The sequence below is a fragment of the Benincasa hispida genome, chromosome 11 (assembly GCF_009727055.1).
Source record: "Benincasa hispida cultivar B227 chromosome 11, ASM972705v1, whole genome shotgun sequence".
NCBI lineage: Eukaryota > Viridiplantae > Streptophyta > Magnoliopsida > Cucurbitales > Cucurbitaceae > Benincasa > Benincasa hispida.
The window spans coordinates 74,006,214-74,032,476 of record NC_052359.1 but is presented as its reverse complement, the minus strand read 5'-3'; the positions used below and the strand labels follow the sequence as shown (position 1 = coordinate 74,032,476).

Genomic DNA, 26,263 nt, shown 5'->3' with positions numbered 1-26,263 from the left:
GTACTTTTGTACAATCCATTAATCAATAGCGAGATTATTTGTAACTCACAATCACCGCAACAACGTTATAAAAGAAGAAAACAAAATCATTATCAAACGATGTAAATCATTTCATCCTTTAATTAGTATGTTTATTTACAAGGGCGTCATTGATATCAAATCATACGTCAACACGACCCCTCCCCCAGAAACTGTACAATGGGAGGAGCATACTATATGCTTATTTCACTTAGAAGCAAACGCTAAGGTGAATAACATAGATCTCTCAACCTATCCAAAGTTGAAAGATTACCAGACATGCATGCTTTCACTGTGTTGCTTATTAGCTTCATATCCCACTTCAGATAGCAGATGCTGAGGAATGATGGCTTCCAGGCATCTTAATACTGCTAGATTCCATTAACAAGTCAAATGAAGTTACAGAATGTGGGAGGATTACTGCGTCCATGTTTTCGCCAGCGGAGTTAAGAGGAACTTCGACGGGGAACACCTGCAATCACGAAACGTCAGGGTTAAAGCCTAAGGCAACGAGGGTTTCACCTAAGAATTTAGTTAACTAGCTATCTGGGTATAATAATAAGCATCCATTTTAAACTTCAGATTTGCAACTTCAGAGTAAATCAGTTTCTTATCATGGAACCAAAGCTCTCTTGCATTTTGCAGCTCTGCTTGGCAAACTCTGACATATCAAATTGTTCTCTAAATGTTCTCTTTCTTTTCATCATGCAAATATGCAAGTTTAGTACTGTTTCTCCTTTACATGTCTAGGAATGAATTTCAAGATCAAGGGGGTACTTGAATTACCTTCTTTGGGTTATTCAAGGAATTCTCATCCATCAAATTACTAGATGTAAGTACAGTCTGAGATGACCCAGATTTCCGAATTGAGTATGCATTCAAATTATTTACAGATATCTTGAGACTCACTTTGATGCTTCCAAAGTTAACAATCTGCAAAAGATTGATATTTCAGAGTCCTAACTTATTAGTGTGCCATGAAAGTAGAGGGACTTGCAGAAAATGAAACATACAATGAAGTAATGCAGAAGATATGTTTTTACAGAACTGATATAACTAAAAGATTGGAACTTTTGGTCATGCTATGGAAGATATACAAGAAAAAGAAAAACTGAAAGGCTCAACAGTGATTTATTTCATACAAAGTCACGTGCTAGTTTAAGTGAGCCTCACAAACTAACTTCCACGAAATGGAGAAAATTTCTGGAGATAATTTATAAAGTAGAACCTATCATTTGTAACATCAACATCAAGCTTTAAACATGCATGTAAAATTGTAAGGAATATACTTAGGCTAAATGGTCAAACTTGCATAAGTCCATCAACAGCTAGTAAATGGATTTCAAAAGGGTGGTGTATGAATAGTAATTTCAGAATTTCACAAGAGAGGTAAAATGTTAGAAAATTGGGGTTCTACTAATTGAAAATTTGGACACTTTTTTTTTTGTTGGCCCCCATGGAAACTACCAAAGAAGGAAGCAATGACATTAAGTGAAGAACTAAGAAAATATCCCCAGATTCAAGGAGAATTCAGCATCCTTTTTTTAATGGCAATGTATAAGTGAAAACATATATGGATATACATAGATACCTTTAGTCTAAGATAGTAATTGTCATCTTCCGCATTTTTCCAGATAATGGAAGATGCAATTAGGGAAGAAGCAGAATTAGCATCCAGTGTTGTATCAAGAAGAGTTGCTCCACTTGACACATTGAAGAAACGTTGCACCCAGTAGCTAGGCGTTCCGTAAAGGTGCGATGAGTTGAAGACAATAGCATCTGGATTCCACCTTTATGAAAGAAGGTTTTACATTTTAGTGTATCAATCAATCATTCTAATACTTGACATCGATGATAAGCCAAGAGAAAGTGATACCTTCTGTCATTAGTATTCACGAAAAGTGGTGCATAGCTTGCCATTTCAACAATGTCACTGCAAAAAAAATATTAGAGAAAAAGAAAAAATCTCAAACAGTTCTCAGTGCCTTGTCCTCTCTTTACTTAGCCATTCACTTTTTGCATGAGTAGGAACCAACAAGAGGTCCCATTCTCAGAATTTCCTTATCTGAGAATCAAACAGTAATGGTTCTTGGTACATGTACAAAACGATTAGAAAATTTCTAAGTTACCGACCAAGCATTAATTCTCAGGTCAGATGAAAAAACATAAACTGTAATTCACTTATGGATGGGTTGCTAGGGTATGGTGGTTGTCCCCCAACCCAATGAAGAGGATGATTCTGGAAACTTGAAAGTAAATAACTACCAATCGAATACAACAATAAACTTTCTACTTATCAATATTTTGTATGCTTCACCAAAATGTGAAGAGAATTTAAGTTATGCTCTATTCCTTTCAGGAGTAAATAAACTTATTAAAATCAGAAGTAATGAACAGAACCTTTTGTTCTGATGCACTGAAAGAAAGCTAGTTATTTAGATTAACTGGGCATTCATTAATCCCTTCAGAGATACAATCGAAATAAGAATCAGTCTCATCTACAAAACAAGGAGAATGACTTTCAAATCAACACAATGCCCTTTGTTTGCAGAATCCAAGGCAGGAATTGGAAAATGTTTATTTTCTTCGAAAACATTAATGTTAGAGCATCAGATAGGAAAATTTGTAAGCTTTTGAAGCATAAGGATACTTCCTTTCTAGTCTTCCCAATAATCCATGGAAAGATTTCAAGATCTACCAATTTGTTAAATATTTCTCTCAAGTTACTGGTTTTACTTGTTAAAACATAAATTTTATGTCAGTCCCATTTCCAACTTCCTTTCAAATGAATAAATACAATTTGAGTTGACAAAACCTAGATGGATTATTGTGATAAGGCAAAAGACTTTTTAAACCCAATCATTGACACCATTATACCAGCCTAAGAATATCATCAGTGACGTCCATTAAATTAGGAAAAATTTCTCAATGTTATCATTGTTTCGAATATTAAAAACCTGTTCTTCTCAAGGCCAATGAGAAATGCAGCTTCAGCGGTGGCTGCGAGAAGACTGCCTGTGCCAGCATCTGATCCTGTCACAGCATACTCACTCACAAAAGCCTGCAGAGTAATCATAAAAGTTGGTTTGTATTTGATTTTACATTTAGAGACAATAGAAAGAGAGGAATAAAGTGGAGGAAGTAGAGAAGCATGAACAATACCTTGGGACCACTACGAGATGTTTTATCAAACTTATGAGCCATTGAAAACATTTGGTTGGCGGAGGTATATATCTAATCAAGAGATAAATTAGTATGAAATCAATTTTTAAATGTAGTAGGAAATAATAAAATAAAAAAAAAAAAACCTTATTCCAACAATCTGAAATCATAAACAATATTCCATTTGCAAAAGAAGAAAAGGCGACGCTTAAGAAAACTTACATGAAAGTCATAGTAATCAGCTGGGTGATCCAACTTCCGAGAAGACCCATCACAGTTAGAAATTATTTTTATGTCAGGATAGGCACGTTTTATAGCATTGTAGATCTTGACATAATTTCCTGCCCAAATAAAAGTTTTTTTTAAAAAAATAATATATATAGAGAGAAAGAGTAGAGAAAATGTACAACCTTTGAATAAACATCACTTGATCCATATCATAGTCCTCACCCCACAAGAATATAAGCATAGTGCGCAAGGTTTCGATTCTTTTGCTTGTTAAAATTATAACGACAGGAAAAAAGATAAAATGTATACTTATTTGCTAAAAGAACAGATTAACTCAGAGAGTAACTGAATTTTACGAAACAGTTTTTCCACTAAAGAATCTGAATCAAGCCTGTTAACCAATAAAGGTCTATGCATTGACAATTTTGCTCTATACTCTGCATAGTTAAACAATGCTAGAAGTTCAGAACCATATGGAAACATGAAGAAAATAACAGGAAAACACTCTTTAAAAGATTGAGAAACCTCTGTAGTTCTTTTTGCCACAGTCCTCATTTCCAAGGGCAACATACTTTAAGTCAAAAGGTTCTGGATGCCCCATTGAAGCCCGAATGGAACCCCACATAGAACTAGGATCTCCTCTTGCAAACTCAATGCTGTCAAGGGCTTCCTAAAATCATTACATTGTGATTAGATGAATACGACTTGATAAAATCAAAATACTAGGCTTTTGTTAGTATGGCTATGTTTTAAAGATTTCACAAGATACACGCTGCCAATTATTTTAATATTGCAAATTTATCAACGTGGAATACAATAAAAATCTCACAAAGCATATTTTCTAGTCAAATTATTAGCCTGATATCAATCAGGGACAGAGCTCTATTCCATTTTAGAAGTAGGGGAAAACACAAGATCAATCATATGCACATCAAAAAAAGGTGACAGCGTGACACAACTTCGTATCTCAAGTCACTAAGTATTGATGAGCTTACCAATATGTTTATCAGGACCCCTTTTCAAGATCTCTATTGGTTGAAACTTGCAACTATTGTGTCTTGATCTCAATGAAATCTACAATTAATTCTTCTTTATCTAAACCGGAGGTGGGACTAAGGGCAAGAAAGAACACTCATACAATAGTTATAACTTAAGATCCCTAACCCCTGTAAGGCATTGCTCAACCAAAATGTCACCATTTGGTCCACAGCTAGATTCGATACTTTCCTTTGGTTGTCAGAGTAAAAGGGTTTTTTGTTCTTAACACTTGAAGCCCTTTCTTTTGGCTGTCAAGCGTTTTATGTTGTTTTTTGGTTTGGCCTGACTCCTATTTGGCTGTTCTTTTTTTTTTTTTAATGGCCATTGTAGATCTTCTATTTGCACCGTGAAATTATGGTTTTTCATTTTTTTTAATCAAAACAACATCCTTTAAAAGCTATAGGTACAAATCCCCACTCCCATGTCTATATGGTAAATGAATAAATAAATAAAAATGGATGTCTTAAAATCTTTATTTCGTTTTAACAGTGGTTTGGACATAGGACCACTCCCTTGAGGGACTAGAACGGCAAGTCAGAAAATCATTAAAATAGCTGGTCATAATTTAGCAGAAAATGAAATGATTGTAAGCATACCTGCACAAACGGTGAGATATCGGATGTATCTACCTGATCTTGGTGGCTGATTCCTAAGAAAATTCAATTAGATAATGAGAAGAAAAAAATAAATACATAAAAGGAGACAGAAGGAAGGTAAGATAACCATCATGGATTACCATTATTCAACACCCAAACTGGCGCAGCACCAAGATCTTCTGCCAGCTGCAAAGGCAAGTGTTAGGATACTTCCTAACTAGAATAAGGTCTAAGTATATTGAAATATAAAGATGCAGAAATACAAGATAAACCAAGTTCAAGTACTTGGAATCTCTCTCTTGAGTATACTAACTCAAGCCCTAAACCTCCCCACTCTTGCCTACCCTAACTCACTCACCCTCCTATTTATAACAAGATTCACTAACTAACTTCCTATCTAATCACTCTTATGCCCCTTATTAATACTATACTAATATTCTTATCTAGGTACCTTACAGTAAGCTCAAGAAATAATTAAGTATACAACCAATCTTGAACAAGAGTATCAATAATAAAATGCAAATAATAGACGTTTTGTCCACAATTTTATAGTCTAATACAAATTATGAGATAAAATTAAAAGGCAACTTCTTCTCTGGAGGCTAACTTAATGATTCATCACCAGTATGAGATAAATTTTTTTATTTTTACTGCTCGTCTCATCTTTTCTTTATTTCCAAATTTTAAGGGAAAATTTCTTGACAAACTTGATTATGCGTCCCATCCCTTCACTAACTCCATTTCACCCTTTCAACCTTTTAATTCAAATGTTTCTAAGTCCTTTATAACATGGTAATGACATTGATAATACCACCGAGGGATTCACGATCAGTTAAATCTGGAATGTCTTTCTTCAATCCCTGAACATACCTAGCAACCTGACGATATTTGACTTTGACGAGGTTCACTAGTGCATTGATCTTGTACAAATTCTCAATAGATAAGACACACTACTAGGAATCGAATCAACCACAACATTAGATGATTCCCATCAATCCCTAAAGCAAACCATCTCTATCTATTGGACTAACATAAATCCTACAGATTTTGGTTTTCATTATTTTCTCTCTTTTCTTGTGTTCTCCCTGTTTCCTTATTTTGTTTCAATTGGAGGATATCTTACGGCAATTTCTTTTTGTTGCACTAATCTTTCATACTATGATATACCCAAGTGTTTCTTGTATTAAAGAAAGTATATTGACAGGATCCTTGTTGAGTGTGTTAAGGTCTGAAAAAATAAAATATAAAATTATCGCTCCAAGAAAATTAAGTACGACACTCACTTGGAGAAATTCAAAATAGCCAAGCCCATCATCAGTCCAGTACATCCAAACATCACCAAAGTGTCCAGGTCTCTGTTCCCATGGTCCAACGGTTTCTTTCCAACGAAATGCATTTCTTAACCATTCACCTTCCACAAAGCATCCACCTACATTTATACGATTAAGATTTCTTATCAGTTACCATGACCTTTGAGAACATCGTAAATAATCACTGTTTAATCCCGGCAAGTCTCAATGTGTTATAAACAAGCGTGAGTGGTCATAGACTCATAATTGATGCATGATCTCTAAAGTGTACAATAGAACAAGTCCAACACTTAAGCCAGAAAAAATAATGGATCTTACATATGGACTAAATTTGAAATTTGTAGCATAAATTCCTATAATTCAAACATTAATGACAGCCTGATAAGATTTGAGCGAAAGAAGAAAAAATGAAGCAGAGCAACCATTCACAATAGAGATTGAACTTCATGAAAAATTAGTATATCCCAAAAAATGTATTTAGCTCGATCAACTTTTGATGAGAATGAAAGTGTGAACAAGGGGGAGGAACCACTCATTAATTGTTCACAGGACTATAGACTAAAAATGAGGGGGGGGTTTGGGCATAAGTAACCAATCTGTAGGTGCTGGAGCTATACATGAATGGGAGCAGCAGAGTAAGTTAAGCTCTGTGGCCAATTTTTTTCCCCTATCCTTAGACTAAATTCAAGGAGATTACATAGATTTCCAAGAGGACGTTTTGCACGTGATTCAATTCTTATTAACAAGAAGAAAGTACAAAAGAGAGGAAAGATAAGATATCCACCTCCCAAGCCAGAATATACCCATTTGTACACTTCTCTCCCAACTTATCAAAAGATGATTAACGAAATCAATAATTACCTGGAAATCTAATGAATCGTGGTTCCAAATCAGCCATCATTTGGACTAGATCGCTTCGGAAACCATGACCCTGCAGAATGACAATGGTTATAATGGTATAGAAAGTGAATTACATGATTTCTGTTTAATAAGAAAGTATAACCACTCATCTGACATTGTTTAACATCTTATAAATGTTAAGTGTCTTTTTGATGCCCAAACCCACCACTTGAAATAAGGACACATTGATTCTAAGTTTCACATCAATGCAAGATTTTATTCCTTTCACATCCTCAAAAAATCGAGTAAATAGTTGTTTCATTTTTATTCTTTGGACATAGCTCCTATATATTTGTTCAATGATTCTATACCATGTATCAAAATTCTAGAACTATCATGATCCAGCGGAAGATAAAGAATATTAACTATCATTTGCTATAAAAAAAATGGAGGATAAAAGAATGAAATGCAGCTCAATTGCAACTAAAAGTCAATTTATCTTCTATTCCCTGAAAATCACCCAACTATGTAACTATAACTGGATAAGATTTTGAAAATAAAAACTACCATAAGGGTTAAAGAAAAAAGTATTTGAATTAACTAAAAAAGAAACACTTAAGACGTCAACTTAAAAATGAAAAAGACAAAATGAGGTTTGATTTAAACTCCTGAAGCAGTAAAATTATTTCTCACCACTAATGTCAAAGAATAATGCACATGAACCATTTTAAATCTTTTGTAAGAACATGAACCATTTTGAATCATACATAACGATTCGCTTGAGTTCCCCAAAGGCGTAGTACAGTAGTCACGTTCATCTCATCCTCAAAAGATACATATATTTATGCATTGCCTAGCACCATAAGCAGAAAACTGTGGACAAGGTCCAAAACCCCAAACTCATGAAATCCCATCAACTGGGTAGTATGATGACATAGGGTTGGATCAAACATTGTAATTCTAAATTCCCATCTTTGAGTAACATCTTTTAATAGAAAAACAATTATGAATAACATCTCCTAAACAAGAAGATAATTCTTATGTCCCCTATTTAACTTTATAAATTCTAATTGACCCGATGTTTACATTTACTTGTTAAAAGCGCATTATAGATTTAGACGATTGATACCTGATTTAGACAAAATATAGACAGATTTACCTTATATGTTTCCACAGGCATGGCGGAGACTTGGTCAAACCATATTACCCCTTTATTTGATGTTGTCAACTGAAGACGTGAGTTGTGATTAGTTTCTGTGGCATTCAATAGAACCTCCATCTTTGTCCAGTTTGACACATCATCAGATCTACAAAGACAAGTAATTTATATTGAATTGCCACTCCACCAAGGAATTCTTTTGAAAAATTCAGATAACCTCACATGATGGATGCTGTTGCCAACTTTTTCAACCCACTTGAATCTGTGAGCGAAACAGACACGTCAATTTTTCCAGAGGATCGAACAAAAAGAGTCACTTTGTATGCCTTCCCTTGTTCAATATTCTGAAGAGAGAGAGGGACAATGAAAAAAAATCAGGAAACCAAATTTAGAATTTTAGGGGTCATTTCGGGCACCAACTAGAAGTTGGTGGAGTGGGTTATTATAGTCCACTCCATGTTTGGGACACCAAATATAATAGTGGTGTGTACACCTATTTATAACCTACAACAAGTATAGCAAATACTATTTCAAAACCCTCTTTGCTACAATATTTACTATTTGTTACAATATTTACTACTTGCCACTCATCCTCTATTTTCTTCTTTGCAATAGTGTTTGCTATTTCCTACCCAAACAAAAATAGTTTACACCCCAAACACAAATTATTATAACCCAAACTAAAATAGTCTATACCCCAAACACTAACTATTATAACCCACCAACTATAATAACCATTGACTATAATAACCAACTCCATACCCCAAATGCTCCCTTAAGGAGCGTTTGGGGTAATGAGTTAGTTATTATAGTCCTAGGTTATTAAAGCTGGGTTACAATAGTTTGTGTTTGGAGTGTAAATTATCTTAGTTTGGGTTATAATAGTATGTGTTTGAGGTGTAAACTATTTTAGTTTGAGAAGGAAATAGTAAACACTGTAGCAAATAATAAAAAAATGATGAATGTAAAATAATAAAAACTATAATAAATAGTAAATACTGTAGTAAATGAGGGTTTTGAAATAGTGTTGACTATAGCTAATTTGAGGTTTTGAAATAGTTTTTATTGTAGCAAGAGGTGGTTATTATATTTTGATGATAACCCTTGCCCCAAACGCCCCTTTAGAGTTTATAAAGGGGACCTCCCTAAGACGAAAGGGTCCAACAAATTCCAAAGCATAAAAGTATGGCTAAGAAAATCCTTCTCAAAGAGGATTTACCATGCCCCAGAATCCAGGGTTGTAGACACCAACCCCTCCGGTCGGACAGGTGTTGATACCTCCATTGTCACACAACACATCCATACGGAGGGCCACCTTATTCCGATCAAAGCAAGATGAACGATCTGTTGATACAGTTATAGTTGACTCATCTCCTATGATTGTCCAAGGACTAATATTCGATGGAGTATTTGGACCCCCAGCTTCAAATCCTGTGGAAAAAAGATCATGAAGATTATATCGTCAGCATGTTCTTGCTTTTATTTTAATTGAAAACACAAATAAATCCTCCATGGTTCCACCTAAGTAAACACGAGGTGCTTCCAAAACAAAAAATTGATGAATGGATTGGCTCATTTAGTAAACAAATTTCTGTTGAAAACAAACTATGGATGCAAGAACTCAATAAATACTCCAAGCCCTTCATTTGTCAGGACCATAACATATACAAATGGGATTCCACTGTTATGAATTCATCACCCATCATCTTCTTTATGCTATTTTCATAAATAAGGAAAATGAGGACTGGAATATCATAGCTGACCTCTGTTGCTCACAAGCTCCGCCCATATTCCACCGGCCCCTGCATGATTAATTTCCTGCAAAGAAAACATCCAAAGAAGCTCAGCCTGCTTTCTTTTTAAATAATAACAAGACTTTTCATTTAATAAATCGAAAGGAATTACATCCAGAAGGGGGAAAACAAACCCCTTGATATTTTTTTCAAAAGTAATAAAACAATCCCCAAGATCACAAAAACAAGCTCCAAATTGTAAAATGCTGTAAAGTAGATTAGTGACAAAAGAACTTAGAATGATGTCATTATACATTAAAAATGGTATTAGAATGTCCACGATAACATCAATAGCAACAATAATCAAATTGTTCCAATTTAACAATCAAATTGAGCTAATATAACATCACATCGGAGAACAGGAATGTAAACACAAATTCTTAATCTTTAGTATTTCGCCCGTTAGGACATTAAATGCTTCAACAAAATAGTATTAACCTCATATACAAAATTTAGGAAACAAAAATTAGTAAAATAACTACCGTAAGCTACATCAAAGAAATGTCAAATCATTAACAAACTAAACCAAGAGTTTAGCTGTTTTTGGAGTAAGCTGAGAACTATTTCTCATAGCGAGCTAGAAAATTTTTATAATTTCAATGATATATGACCTTTCAAAGCACTCAAAAACTTTTGGCATCTGAATAACTATTTTCAATAGCAAGTCGATGATATCAATAAGCATATACATGTATTTCTAAAGATAAACCTTGGACTCTCAATAAAAAGCATTCACAAACATGAAAGATAATCATGAATCATATTGGAATAATTTCAGAAAAAAACAAGTTGAAATTCAGAAGAAAAAAAATGTAACTGAAAGAAACAGAAAAAACAATTTAAGTAACCAACCTCAAAAAATATTCCAAAAAGTGTCTCGGGAATTTGCCGTGTCGATGCATCTGAAGCATTAACAGTGAGCCGAACAGGCTGGACAGTATCATCTCCAATGGCAAAGAATGTACTAACAGAGACAACCACAATACCAAAGCATAGCAGAAGAACATAGTATGAAACTTTACGAGAAGCCATTACAAACACTGCATCCAACGTTATCAAACCCAAAAAGGTAAATGAAAACCCTTATATATAGAACAATTAAACAGTAAAGAGTCAACAAAAGGACAAAATCAATGCAGAAACAGCAAAATAAACAGTTTGGTAGTTCATCCATAATTATACAAACACGTTGCCATTACAACAATATATAGCAGCAAAGGTAACGACAGTAAGCAACAACATGGTGCAAAAACTGATAAATTACAACATCGAATTTGGTAAACAAAAAAACACTAACAAACCGGAACAATAGAGATATAACAGCCAATATCACAACAACGATCAAGCGATTAACTAGTGACACTTGATATAAATGAAATCAGAGAATATTCATTTCAGGAAAAACGTAAAACCCAATTCACAAGCAAAACAGATTCTCAACAAGATCAGACTTATTGACACACAAGCACTTCAAAATCAACAGGAAACATAAACGAGGATTGTATTGATCCGTGAACCTGCTAAAATTTATCAATCCCCACGAGTTCAAACTCGTAAACTCGAGTTGGAGTTGTCCTATATTTGCTCAGTCAAGCTCCTTATAAAGGGCGAAGATGACCCCAAGTGAGAGACTACCCTGTTTTCCTTGCTTTCACGTAAAAATTCCAAGAGATAAAGGGAAAAATCTATCTGGGTGTTGAGTACAAGTAGAACCCATCACTGGATTCAAGATTTGCTTCAATGGGTCCCGCTCCATTACGTCCCGAACTCCGCCCATTGACCTTGTAAAACACAGGACGCGACTGTAATTCGTGGGAAGGAAGAAATGTTCGTGTAGCCAGAGGATATGGCATTTTACCCCAACTTTTGCTTAAAGAAACGACGATAAAAATGATGAACGTTTGTCGCAGATCATTGATATTGATGATGATGGTGTCAAAAATCCTATCCAAATATTCCCTTTTCCTTTCGTTTTTGCTTCAAAGCCACGTCCACTTCTTCATTGGTAATGGCGAAAAACTGCGACCCCACTTCGATCAAATTGGATTAAGAGCTCCTCGTTTGGAATTGAGTGTCCATGGAAGATAAGGAAAGTTTTCCTTTTTTTCTTCTTCATCCCAACTGCACTTCATTTCCTCTCATAGTACTCATACAATAATCCATTGTTCAATCATTTTTAGAATTTTTTTCATTTTTACACCTATCTCTCTTATTTTCTTACTTTTAAATTATATTAGTTAAATTATAAATTTGATTCCTATTAATTCTTGAATTTAGTTTCTATAATTATAATTTAATGAAAAATTATCGAAAATAGTCTTAAAAGTTTTCGTCTTTCACAACTAGCACGTTAAAAAACTTGTTAAAATAACTTTTCTCTAATACTATTAACTACTGATATTTGAATAAAAAACCAACTTTTTCATCTTATATCCAAACTATCAATTCTTTTATCTTTCTCGGTGAAACTCGCTAAGATAAACATTGAGATTCTATCCATAAGGATCAAATTTGAAATTTAACCAATAAAAAAGGTGAGAATTCAACCATCAACCTTTGAAAGATTAATCGATATTTTATTTACCAAATTAGGTTAAGATCAATCTTTGTCTTATTTTTATTAAATATTAAATATGGATTAGGGGTTATGTCATCACTTATAACAAATGTTTTTTAAACTTGTAGGGTATGTTTCAATTATGTCTCTAGGGTAGATTTTGAAAACTTTTATTTTTACTTTTAAATTTTTTTAATTTGTTCGAGAAAATAAGATTTGGAAATTTTTTTTGTTGTTAATGTTAGGTGGAATTTGAAACAATGACTAATGTTTAAACATTAGAAGGCATCATATGTGATATTATTTATATCATAACATCATCCACATAAATCGATGGAGTAGTTGTGTCATGGGTATACAAATAATTTTGAATATATTTTAAATTGAAACAAAGATGTTAATCTTCTATTATGTTGTAAATAGCAGTTATTGTCATTCTTTATTTAACAAATAAAATATATTATTTAAAATAATTTCGGAGTTTCAAGGTATTTTTTAGAACAAAATTCAAATTCTAGGAATTTAATTGAGATTTTTCGCTATGATATTATAACTTTGTCCTGTTTTAATACCTTTCAATTTAATCTTTTCATCCTTAATTAATAAATGTTAAATAATTTATAGTAAATTGGGTTGCAAAAAACTAACCCCAAATTATGTTTTTTTAAATAAAGTCCCCTTAAAAAAAATAAAATAAAATAAAAAATAGTTTTCTTGTGGACCCTTTGACTGTTAGATAATGTTAAGTTACAATTTTCTCTCTACTATATCAAAAGTTTTTCATCTTTATTTTCTCACCTAATTCAATGAGAAATATGAATGTATTGTGGTTATAATTTAAATTTGGTCTTTATAGTAAAAAAAGGAAAGAAAGAAAATTAATTTCTATGGTTCATAATTAGAATTTCGTCTCTATAATTTGATAAAATTAATCTTTCTTTATTATTGAGACTAAATTCTAATTTTTGACAAGAATTAAATTATAATTTAACCCATAGTTGTTAATAATAAAAGGAAAAAACTCTTGAATCTTAGTTAGTTAGATGAACTCCGACCAAAATTCAAGAATTTCTTTTCTTTACCGAAAAAATTTATAAATTTCGTGAAAATTGATCGAAAATTAATAAATAATTAATTAATTATTAAGGGTCTTTTTAAATATAAAAAATATTTAAAAATATTTACACTTTATAGCAAAATGTTCCAAAAGTACTTTACTTTTTAGTTTGGAGAAATAGTTTTTACTTGTATGTATTATGTATGTAATTGCACTGTCTACCAGACATAGATCTTCTTTGCTTATTTTTTAATCACCCAATATATGAAAAGGATTCATGTTTCATCATTAAAAGAAAACATTTACAATAAGAAAAACAATACTTGGAATATACAAAGGTTAACATTAATTAAGGGAAAAAAAAACCTGAAGATAGATTAAAAATAAATAAATAACAATATTAAGTCTAGATATTCTCAAAGTCAAAAGAAACATTTGATGTTCCATCAACTGTACCGATTTTCTCTTCAGGAGATTCAAAGAAGTTTGTTATATCCAAATTTCTCAAATTAGATAGGTCAAATATATCATTATCTTGGTAGGCACATTTAACTTCTACGTTTTTTCCTTTTTTCTTCAAAGAAGCTTGATACAGACCAACTAAGTGTTTCGATGTACAACAAATATGTGATCAATGCCCAGTCATGCTACATCGGAAGAACCTTTTTTCATCACCCTTTGAATTCCCATCTCGTGGAGTCTTAACTTCATAATCATCATTTCGAGTGGTTCTTTTGAAATTTGGATGATTAGAACGACCACTAAAAAAATAATAATTATTTCTTCCTCTATCACAGTTACGACCTCGACCATGATTATTAAAATTCACAGCAGAAACTTCAGAGAATAGCGTGGTTTTAGATTGTCAAGTTTCGTGATTCTTCATCGATAACTCATTATTTTATTTGGCCACAAGAAGACATGAGATAAGGTCAGAATATTTTTTAAAACCTTTCTTTCGATATTGCTACTATAGGAGCATATTCGAGACATAAAAAATAGAAAATGTTTTCTCTAACATATCCGCATCAATAATTTTTTATCCACATAACAACTATTTTGAACTAATTTTAAATAATGCAGAATTGTAATCACTTACTGTTTTAAAATATTCTAGCCTTAAATGCAGCCACTTGTAACGAGCTTTAGGAAGAATAACTGTTTTTTTAATTATCATACATCTCTTTCAAATTATTTCACAAGATATATGGATCTTTTATTGTAAGATACTTCATTTTCAATCCCTCATGGGAATGATGATGTAGGAAAATCATAGATTTTGCTTTGTCTTGGTTGGATGTCGTATTCTCTTCTTTAACAGTCTTTCCAAGTTTCATAGCATCTAGGTGGGTATCAGTATCGAGCACCCATGACAAATAATTATTTTTATTAATGTCAAGGGTTGTTAATTCTAATTCTGTAAGGTTTGTCATGATAATCACAAAACATTATAATTATATTAGAAATTTAATATGTACCACATATGTAAGATAACATTTGATTTATTAATATAATAAAAACAAAAAATGACCTACCTTTAAGACCTATCTTCAACGAGGGAACTAACAAAATCCCATGCTGATAATGTCTTGTAAAATTGAGAGAAAAAGGAGGTACAACGAGAACACGAATACCAAGATATTATGATATTAAAATAAATAAAGTAATATAAGTAAAATTATAAAATTACAAAAATATGAATAATGAAAATAGGAAAAAATAGGAAATTATCGAGTAATGGAATTTTTCTTTAACTTTCTCACAAATTGGTGTGTTTCTTCTGAAAGAACGGTGAAGTTCCATAGCGGAAGCGGGGATCGACCCAATTTTTAATTTTCACATAACAATAAAATTATAGAGAATGTTATGCATTACCACAGAAAATCACATCATGCATAAAAGAGGAGGAAAAGAGAAATAAGGGTTTGGAAAATCTTACCCTTGAAGAATTCACTTCCTTCACAAACTTCCTCCTCTTCGGTCACGAACAATCTCAAACCCTTGAACAAAGAACTAACAAAAAGGATATCACCCCAATTGTTTCCTATATATTCTCCTTAGGGTAGGGTGAGAATAACAGGAGTGTGTGGGCTCTCATAATTTTGGGAGGAGGGATTGAAGATTTTTTAGAGAGAATTTTCTCAAGAAAAAATAGAATCACACATCCTTACTTCTATGTGAAGAAGAAGATGACAAAGATGATTCTGCCCTAAAACTGTTAATCAACACATGTATGTCAAACAAGAGAAAAAAGGGGAGGAAGTTATAACTCCCCCCTCCAAAATTAAATTCAAAATTAAAATTTTAATTTTTAACAAATATAATAAAAATTAATATATATTTATATGATAACTAATTCATCATATAATATATATATTAAACCATATGTTATATCGTATATAAAACATGATCTATAGTTTTTATATTGTATCAAATACAATATAACCTATAATTTTCATTTCTCTCATATGTGCATAGTATTTAATATAAATCACATTTATACTAAATTTAATTATATGAATCTCATCCATATAATTGATATTCGAATCACATTCAAATATTTATTTCCTCTCAAATAAACTTTATACTATAATGTATCAAATACATTATATTAATTATATTATAGATAATTAGATTGAATTAATTATATCATATAATTAATTCCCTCAATTAATTTGAACAATTCACATTAATCCAAAATTGATTATCAATAATCCCTGTTGAGCTACAAAAGGGACCTTATGAACCTGTAGATTGAAACTTCGATGGTACTTGAATAATTAATTAAACTCCTTTAATTAAATTATTCAACATCCATTAACTGTTGGTCACTCCACTAAAGACTGACAACTGGTTGGGATTGGTGTCATAATTCTCTCGGAGTCTCGTTGTTTTGTAAATATACACATTGTTTAATAAATAAAATAAGTGTTATTTAATTCTGACATTTACTCATATCCAATAAACAAAGCTCCTTGGTTATCTTATGTGAACTTAAGCATGTATATATGATATACAAGTGGATCGTGCCTTAAGTGATAACCTAAATAGATTTGTAGTATAAGGATTAAGGTGAGATACCTGATCCTGGTGACACTACGGATACGGCCCGCTTAGTAGAGGTTTTCAAGTGTTGTAAACTACTACAGATGGTAGATCCTAACCATTCATGTAGAGACGTGCAAGCAGGGTATCATATACAAAGAGTTTGTATAAGACCTGGACCACGAGATGACTAGACTCTGTATATAACGTCGTTGATACTAGAGACTTACATCTCACATAAACGACCATAGGTGACACGACCTTAATCCTGAGTATTTTGGGAACTACTGCCTTTAAGGTTCTTTGATTAGTATGGGTGAGAGTGGCTAGATTGCCAACTCAACATGGCTACCTTTTTGGGGACTTGTCTGATCTAGAAGCTGGGAACTCAATCCACAAGATGGAATTTACTTCTTTCCCAAAGCAGGGATAAGTAGAGAGATTGCTCCCTTAAGGGCTGATTCCAGGGCTTGAACATAGTGGCCACATCTTCTCTTTGGAAGAGAAGACTCAGTCATAGTAGGACTATGACTTATGTTCATTAGAGGGATCATTGGTACTTAAGGAGACAGATGTAACTACAGGGGCATAACGGTTATTGGTCCAGCTGTACTTACAAGCGATCTATGAAGGGTTGTCGCACTGCTGATTGGTTAAGATGGACACATAATATATCTGTGGTAAGGAGAGTTCAACTAGCGGTTTTTAGTGGAGTGCCTGGCAGTTAACGGATAATGGATCCCGTGGCTAAAGAGTTTAGTCAGTTATTCATGTACCGTTGGAGCTTCGAGCTATAGGTCCATAAGGTCCCCTTAGTAGCTCAATAGATTCTGTTGAGGATCAGTTCTTGGTGTTGATTTGAAATGTTCAAATTGACAAAAGGTATTTTGATTACATATGATATAATCGGTATGATGTATGAGATACATCTAGTGGAGGATTGATGTAAATGAGATTTACATTAAATACCATGGAATAGAAAAAGAACTATGGTTTATATGTTTCATGAGATGAAATATTAAAACTATAGGTTATAAATATAGTATGATAAGTTGGTTATCATTTATATTTATAATAATATTAATTATTGGATAATTAATTCTTTTTCTTTAATAACCAATTGAGCGGGTGGTTATTGGATTCGTGGTAATCATGAGATAAAAGGAAAATGGTTTTCTTAATTTCAGTAAGATTTAAAAACTGTTGAAAATTTTTCATAAAAATTTTTTAGATTTCTTTCGGCAAAAAAAAAAAAGTCTTAAGGTAGTCGTCACGTAAATATAGATTTACCAAACGACGGCTAGGTCGAGCTAAACAATCATGCAGTGGTGAGCTAAACGATCGCATAACTTTGCTAGGCGATCGCTTGCCCAAAGTAAACGATCATGTAGTGTTTGTAGGCAACAGACTGAGCTAAACAATCACATAGATTTTGCTAGACAATCGCTTAGCTTTATCTAAACGATTGGGCGTCGACCTATACGATAGGTCTCTGCCATCTCCCACTTGCCTAGTCGTGTACACAATTGGTATTTCCTTCTTCATCTGCCTCATTCCAAGTACGAACACAGCCCACCCTCTGGATTCTCACACCGAGAATACCAAGATAGCCTTGTTGGTGGTGTCATACTCAACTCGACACCATCGAGGTTCTGTGGAGATTGTTCATGTTATTGCTTAGGAGTTCGTGACTGAGGCGATCGTTAAGGACGAGCGTGAAGTGTTCGTGCTGTGTTGCGGTCGTGTAGATCGAGCATTCGAGATTGCTATTGTTCGAGCAGTTGTGCGCAAAGAAGCGTGGAGAGTATCTTCAAATGTTCGTAGAGTTTGCTCTTTGTTCAGTTGAGTTATTCATGCCGTAATTTCTATAAGAATTATATAACCGCTTGTTTGGAAGTCGAATATAATATTTATGGTTCATTCATGATTGTGATTTGGAATAATCTTATTTCCGCTGCTCATGGAAATCTTGAATCTGATTTCCTTCAATTGGTATCAGAGCCAGGTTCTCTGATATTCCAAATTACAACTCTGAATTGAACGTATTTTATAGCCGCAGTGGGTCTCTGCATTTGTGGTTAATCGTTTTCTGCATCTGTGGTTGCGTTGATGAATGTTTCAGGTTTAAATTGTCTTTTTGTTAAAGCTTTCAGTATTACAAAGTGTTAATTGTAAGGGTCCCTGTGTTTTTGGGCGAAATTAACATCACAATCGAGTCTGTAATTCAAAAGGTTTGAGTGCGTCAAGTCGTTCGTGATGAAGCTTCGACGCATGGCGATGTGGTTCTCAACGAAGAAGAACACCAAGCGTTGATCAAATCGTGTAGCCTTAAGTAAACGTTCGTTGAGATTTAACTAAGCGATTGTTTAGATTTTCTAAACGATCGTATAGTATTTTCTAAACGATCGTTTAGCTAATGCTAAGCGATGGGGTAAATCTTTTACCATATCGCGTAGCGTTGGTTATCCGATCGCGTAGGCATTAAAGGTAGACGATCATCGTGGGAGCATGTGATGCGATCGCGTAGGCGTTAAAGGTAGACAATCATAGTGGGAGCATGTGATGCTCGTCATTTAGTAAAAGGCGCGTGCTAGACGATTGTGTAGTTAACAAGCTTCATTGTTTAGTTACTACCTATGTGATTGCGCGTATGCGATACAAAGGCACTAACTAAGTGATTTATTAGGCAATGGTGCTTCGCGGCATTGTAGTCATTTAGACGATTGTGGAAGGCGGCCATTATGTAGAGCGCGCTAAGCGATCGTGTAGTAATAGCTAAATGATCGTTTAAATTTTTCTAAACGATCGTGTAGTGAATGTTAAATGATCGTTTAGCTCTGGGAGCGCTGGTAAGCGACAGAACGAAGTGTTTGTTTTATCATGTAGACGATCGCGGGGTGCAACGCATGAACCCCTTTCTACCTATGCCCATACCGCACCATCCTCCAGCGATGCGTCCACCTCCCCCTCTGTCCATTGAACCCCTAGCCCAATTTACCTGGTGAAATCAGACACGTCTAACCAGCCATCACCTTCACCCATCCTAATATCCTCTCCATGGACGCCTCACACCCCTGTGGGCACCCCGCCATTCACTCCACCTATCCCAGCCTCTGACAATCCTACGTTAGAGCATAACCTTGAACACTTGGCAGAGTTAGCAAGACATGATGAAGAGAAAGTATTTGAAGCTATTCTAGCATCGCTCAACCAAGAGCAAGAAGCAACTCAAGTGATGCGTTCAGATCCACCAAACGCATCACTCGAGTTGATGAAATAGAAAGATATGTAGCGATGTTAGAAGAAAGAATGGAAAATGAAGAAAAGGAAGAGAATGAAGGAAGAGAAGAAAAAAGGAGAGTTGACCCCTACGCGTCGCAGCCACACCCATCTGACGCGGATGAAGGGCCTATAAAATCAAAGAGAGTATCAAGGAAGAGAAGGTTGATACTGGAGGAAGAAGAAGAAGAAGAAGAAGTGCTCCCGAACCTGAGGGTGCAATGCGTGAAAAAAGACATAACGCACTGGAAAATGAATTGGAAGAATATGCACCAGCGAGACAAGGGCGAAGGAAAACTAATCTCCAAAAGAAGTTGGAGAATGAGTTAAGAGAGTTGCTAAAGAGGCAAGAGAACACGCGGTAGGGAAATGCGAGATAACAGAGGCATTACTAAGAGAACCACGGGAAGGAAAGCGTCAGTTTAGTGACATATTAGTAGAGAAAGGCTTCTTCCTTGAACGCCACCCATTGCCAGTCTATATAACGGAAACCACCAATGCACTAGGGTGGAATCAATTCTGCGTTGGGCACAATCGCATCTGGCCCAACCTTGTCCGTGCGTTCTACAACAGCGAATTTGACATGGAAAAGAACACCACCTTCGTGGAAGAGGTGTTAATGCGCTTCTCGGCAGACAAGATAAATGAAGTGTTCAACTTGAATAGTAATCCTAACGCAGAAGGAAACCGCATCTTAGAGCAACTAACGCCTGGTCAATTGGAAGATGCGTTGAAGACAGTGGCCAAACCTGGAAGTAAGTGGCAAACATCAAGGAATGGATCAAAGATACTTGCTTCCAGGAATTTGAACCCAGATGCTAACATGTAGTATTATTTAATCAAACGCGGCATCATGCCTACAACGCATAATGAAACGTTATCCAGATAACGCGTCCTAGCTACTTACTACATAATGCAATGCATCCCATTAGATATTGGGAGGATTATATGGGACCAGATCAAGGCCATCAAGAACAAGCCTCGAGGGCAACTATATTTTTCGTGGCTGATCTGCGCATTATGCGAACGTGGGGGCATCCCTCTGGGGGATGAATATGAAGAAGTCAATGGTCTGATAGACATAAAGGCAGTAAGGCGTCTCCTTCGAGGATCACAACATCAACCAGCCTTACCTGCCAAAGAAGTGGCATGTAGACCTCGACCAACAAAATGCACCCCCAAGAAAAGATGCATCATGGTAGTTGAATACAACGATGAAGTTTCAGAGAATGAAGAATGTGAAGTTGAGCCAGAAGCTTTGGCTGAAGAAGTGCAACCTGCACTTGAATTTTTCCATGACTCACCAATAGCCCAACCAGAAGGGATTCCTGAGTAAACGCATCAAGAACCCATATTCATAGATCAGGACCTCCCTCACTCCATTCCTTCGCCCCAACAAAGTTCAATCCAAAATTTTGTGCCACCTCTAGTGATCTTTGAGCCAATTGGGTTAGAGCCCAGTAACGCAGTAGCATTTGAAGACCCAGTTGGACGAGAAGAACCAATACCCCAATGCAGCATAGACTTGGAGGAGTTGAAAACATTCATCAGTAATCAACTCCGACCGTTGGCCACATCAATTGAAAATCTTCAACAACAAAATCGGGTATTAAGGGATTACTTGAGGCAACAGACAAGATGCATGCAAGACCAATTTGTCTACACAACGCAATATATCAATCAGGTCTTGGTAGGTATGTTTACCTTGCCTACCAGCCCATCTCATAAATCCCTTGCGCTTCATGGACGAGAACCCCGGAAAAGAACGCAGAGATGATGCGCCAGCACAGTAGAACCTTGGGGTGTTGGGTTAAAATTATTTTGTAATTTTGGTTAATTGTCCTTTTGCATCTTTTTGCTGTGTTTATGCAATCTATGTTAAAATATGAAAAATGAATGAGAAGTTATTATCACTTTGATCCTTGCATTTGTCCTTAGCATACCATTTTTTTTTATTCTTTGATTGTTTTCTAAGTCTTGTGCTTAACTTAACCTCAATGATATCAACTATATGAACTCATAAGCATAAGATAAGCGTTAGAAAAATAGACAAAGCTTGAACTTCTCTTAAAAAGATTAAGTTTAATTTCTAACGCATGCAAGCTTGAAGTCTTAAACTCCTTTCGATTTCTCAAATCCTTTTAAAACTTTGTTTCTCTTTTAGCAATGAAGATATAGCTCATCTCCAAATTTGGCGATGAAGGAAATCCGAGCATAGATGCGTCAATGTATACATCATAAAGAAAAAGGGAAACAAAATAAGAAGAATTTTGAACGTAGCTCCTCTGTCATTACTTTAAAAGAAAGAAATTTCAAATGACATGAGCTTAATTGGAACAGGCACTTAGCCATAATTGGATGCCTGCATAACACCCGTAGGGGTAAGCCAAAACGAAGTTAAGTATCCTAGACCAATGCGTCCCATAAAACTCCTCTATCTAATCTGAAGAAAAAAAAACTATACTTTGAAAAAGGAATGAATATTAGATATGAGTTTAGTTGTAAAAGGTTCTCACCCGTAGTTGGATGCTCGCATGACACCCGTGGGGGCAAGCCAAAACGAAAGTGGGATACCTGGAGCAACGCATGGGTAAACAAGTACACAATCGTTTTATTTTTATCCAGCATTTTTTTTTTCAAAAGAAATAGCATCTAACGCATTGCTGGTTTAGAAAAGATCGAAATGTTTTGAGAAATGAAAAGAGTTATGATGAGAAGCCTACCACATCGGAAACTAAATATTAGTCCTTTTAAGAAAAGCATCAATCTAAGTTATATTTTCCCAACTCTTATTTTAGCTTTGAGACTAATATAATGAGAGGTGAAATTTGCACATCTAAGGCAGAGGAGATAGCAAAGAATTATTTTAGAATGCTTGAAGACAAGCATTGTTCAAATTTGGGGGTTGCTCTTAAGTTAGAACAATTAGGGTTTTTAATGATAAACTCTCCTCATTTTTAATAGAAACGCATGGATTTACTTAAACAATAGCAATTTCATGTAAAAAAAAGTTTATCGCTAAAAATTGCGGCGCTAACGCACTACTTTGCAGGATTTCAACGCAAGAACTGACAATAACGCATTAGACAAGTGTCGCAGGAAACGCGCTAACACATGAGCCATGCGTCGGAGGAAATTCAACGCATAGAAGATTCATTGCTCCGGGCTGATTGTGTCACATCACCACTTGCAAGCATGGACACCTGNCATCACCACTTGCAAGCATGGACACCTGCAGCAGGTGGCGTCTGAAAAGCTTCCAGCAGCAGGCGGCGTCTGACAGGCTTCCAGGGGTCAGGCGGCCAACTAGGACATGGAGTTTAATGCTGACCAGGGCATGGACTTAAATGCAGCCCATCCTCCAAGTGGACGAGACCAACGCCTATAAATACTTGAAGACCCTCCAGAATTAAGAGTTCAGACAATTAGAAGCTCCATACTCTCTGTAAATTTGTAGACTTAGTTTTAGTTTGTACAAGTTGTGCCGAAGTGTAAGACTATCGAAGGAGCTGAGAACCACCACCACCACTAGCCAAGAAGTGGAGAAAGTTATTCTTGAGAAAGATACTCTGTCCTTGGCTCTTTAAAGTGATTGTATACAACAAGATTGAGCCAAAGAACCACATGAGATTGTATTCTTTAGCTTGACTCAGTCTCTCTCTTAATATCATTTTCATTTCATTTCGATCGAATATAGTTCTTTGTAAAGACTCATTGATCCTTTATAAAATTCATATATTTGATCATCACTTTTGCTATTGTTTATCTTCTGTTTATGTTGAAAGTATTAGTACTTCATGCATAATTTTGTTCCAACGCCTAAACCAACTTGACAACTTGGTGAAAGCTTCTTTACTTAGTTGTTCGAAAGAATAGTTAAGCCCATTAAGTAGAATGCCTAGTACAGCTAGAGATAGACTTACTGGTGTTTCTTGCATTCTAGATTAGATACATGCACCCTAAAGATAGGCTTGTATGTTATTCGCATTGAGAAGTGTTAAATGATGTCTAACGCATGAACAGAAAGATAAGCAACCCATCCTATTTCATCCACAATACATCAGTTGTGTACAATTATATTTAATCGGCGTGTCCACCTACTTAAATTCCATTTTCACATGATCCTTCATTTTTCACTCAACTCTTTTGTATTGTCTTGCACAGGCATAGCACGTTAGTGTAAATAATACATCTTTTACATTTATTTAGGAAAAACCTCCTACTGCAAGTACAATGTATAATCTGTGTTAGTGACCGAGACCCTGGACTTGCCAGGAACATAGATTAGATTTATACTTGGGTTTAATCTAGGAAAACTTGAACGTTATTATAAGGAGTTGTGTGCCTTTTGTGCATAATACTAACGCCCCAACGCGTTGCATTCATTTAAACGCATCAAGGCAGAACGTAGCACTTAGACTTTATTCTTCCAATCTGTTTTACTTTATACACTCCTAAAGCATCTCATGATAGCAAGCGAACACCCCTACCTGGGAATCTACCTGGAAAGGTGAATTAGATAGATTTTCAATAAGCATGCAACGATTTGGTCCAAGATTCCATTAAAGAGTTTAATGGATGATGATCAAAAGTTTTTCAACTATCCAAGATAAATGTTACTATTGGGAAAACCTAAAAGTCACTCAGTTAAAATCCTTAGCCGTGTTTTTTCTAAGTTAAACCCTAGGTTATAAAATACTCAGTGGAAGGAAGAGGCGTATTAGATTTGTCTATGATCCACTCACATTTCTCCTTGTATGTTCACACCGTGAGATTCATGCTTGGCCTCGTGGTGCCCAGGATGCATCCCCCTTTAGATGGTGTTTGCATGAGTCAATATCAAGGTGAATGGAGAGAGTGTTTATATTAAGTGGGTGAAGAGTGTGTGTCAACACATCCTATGTTCTCTGTCATTGGTTCACACCGTGAGATCATTTTGTACTCCCTCATGTCACCTTTGGTGCGTCCCCCTTCAGATTGGTTTTGTGCAGTTGGTCAATATCAAGGTGAACTCTAGAAATGGATAGGGTCGCTTTAGGTTTTTTCCCAATTGGATTTTTTCCCTTCGAATTGGCCTTTTGGGACGGACCTCTAGGGCTTAAAATGACAGGTCACACTTAGAGAGATTGTAAAGTAAGTTAATGATCTCTTGGCCAAATCAATGATAGCTTGTTGTTATAGGAACAAAAGTCATTCTGGTATTAATAACTGGTTAAGAACTTCTCAATTCAGAGGAGGGATAACTGACCTCCCTTCGGCGGCTTTTGTCCTAAACCTTTGAAGCGTCATTGCGAAACTAGATGTCACACAGGGTTTATGTTAGTTTTGCTAAAACCTTATTGGATGTGTTTTGTTTTACAACGGGTATTTGCTTAAAACCTAACGTAGGTCAATGTGTTTTTCTTTTAGCAACTCATTAGTATTTCCAAGCTTTTAAAATGACCGATTACTTATAGTGGAAAGAATCGTGTGAAATGAATTTCGTGGCAAACAACCTCGATCCCATTACTCTCCAAAAGAGGAGACAAGATAGTAAATATGATTTATTAATCTTGGAGACGTGTCTGGTAGAGAATGATGATTCTGCCTGGATCCTCGATTCAGGTGCTACCAATCATATCATTTCCTCTTACCAAGGATTCAGTTCTTAGCAAACGTTGCCACGGGGAGAGATGACTCTCGAGTCAGTAATGGTGAGGTTGTTTCAACTGTTGCTGTAGGCAGACTGAAGTTATTTGTTGACAAGAAACGTTATCTATTACTAAATAATGTTTTTGTAGTTTCTCATATTAAGAGGAATTTAATCTCAGTTTTTTGTCTCATTGAACAATGCTACACCGTCTCCTTTTCTGAAAATGAAGTGTTTATTTTCAAGCATGGAATGGAGATTGGTTATGGTTCAATGGAAAATAACTTATATGTACTAAGGCCGTTAGTCATAAAATCCTTGTTTAACACTGAAATGTTCAGTATGGCAACAACAGCTAAAAGACCAAATGTTTCTCCAAAGGAAAACCCCCATCTTTGAAATTTGAGGTTAGGTCACATCAACCTCAATAGGATTGAGAAGTTGGTGCAAAGTGGACTTCTAAAGAGTTTAGAAGAAAACACCTTACCGGTATATGAATCATGCTTCGAAGGCAAGATGACCAAATGGCCTTTTACTAGAAAAGATTACAGA

At 35.0% G+C, this 26,263-nt stretch overlaps 1 protein-coding gene across 1 annotated transcript; it reads right to left on the bottom strand.

Moving 5' to 3' along the window:
* Positions 1 to 68: 68 nt before the first annotated feature.
* LOC120090992 (alpha-L-arabinofuranosidase 1-like) lies at positions 69 to 12,262 on the bottom strand. Its single transcript, XM_039048748.1, has 18 exons — positions 11,662 to 12,262; positions 10,997 to 11,184; positions 10,115 to 10,169; positions 9,571 to 9,782; positions 8,574 to 8,695; positions 8,352 to 8,499; positions 7,214 to 7,283; positions 6,326 to 6,471; positions 5,183 to 5,228; positions 5,043 to 5,095; positions 3,934 to 4,078; positions 3,403 to 3,521; positions 3,181 to 3,252; positions 2,976 to 3,079; positions 1,895 to 1,951; positions 1,610 to 1,808; positions 805 to 951; positions 69 to 490 (listed from the first exon to the last, which is right to left on the bottom strand). The coding sequence occupies exons 2-18, from the start codon at positions 11,174 to 11,176 to the stop codon at positions 341 to 343; spliced, it is 2,025 nt and encodes a 674-aa protein (XP_038904676.1). The 5' UTR covers positions 11,177 to 11,184; positions 11,662 to 12,262; the 3' UTR covers positions 69 to 340.
* Positions 12,263 to 26,263: the final 14,001 nt, after the last annotated feature.

Excerpts from the sequence above, each read along its gene's own strand:
- LOC120090992 (XM_039048748.1), bottom strand. The coding sequence starts at position 11,176 with ATGGCTTCTCGTAAAGTTTCATACTATGTTCTTCTGCTATGCTTTGGT. Across the intron at positions 3,080-3,180 it reads CATCTCGTAGTGGTCCCAAG|GCTTTTGTGAGTGAGTATGC; the intron begins GTATTGTTCATG and ends ATTACTCTGCAG. Across the intron at positions 952-1,609 it reads ATTACTATCTTAGACTAAAG|ATTGTTAACTTTGGAAGCAT; the intron begins GTATCTATGTAT and ends AATCTTTTGCAG.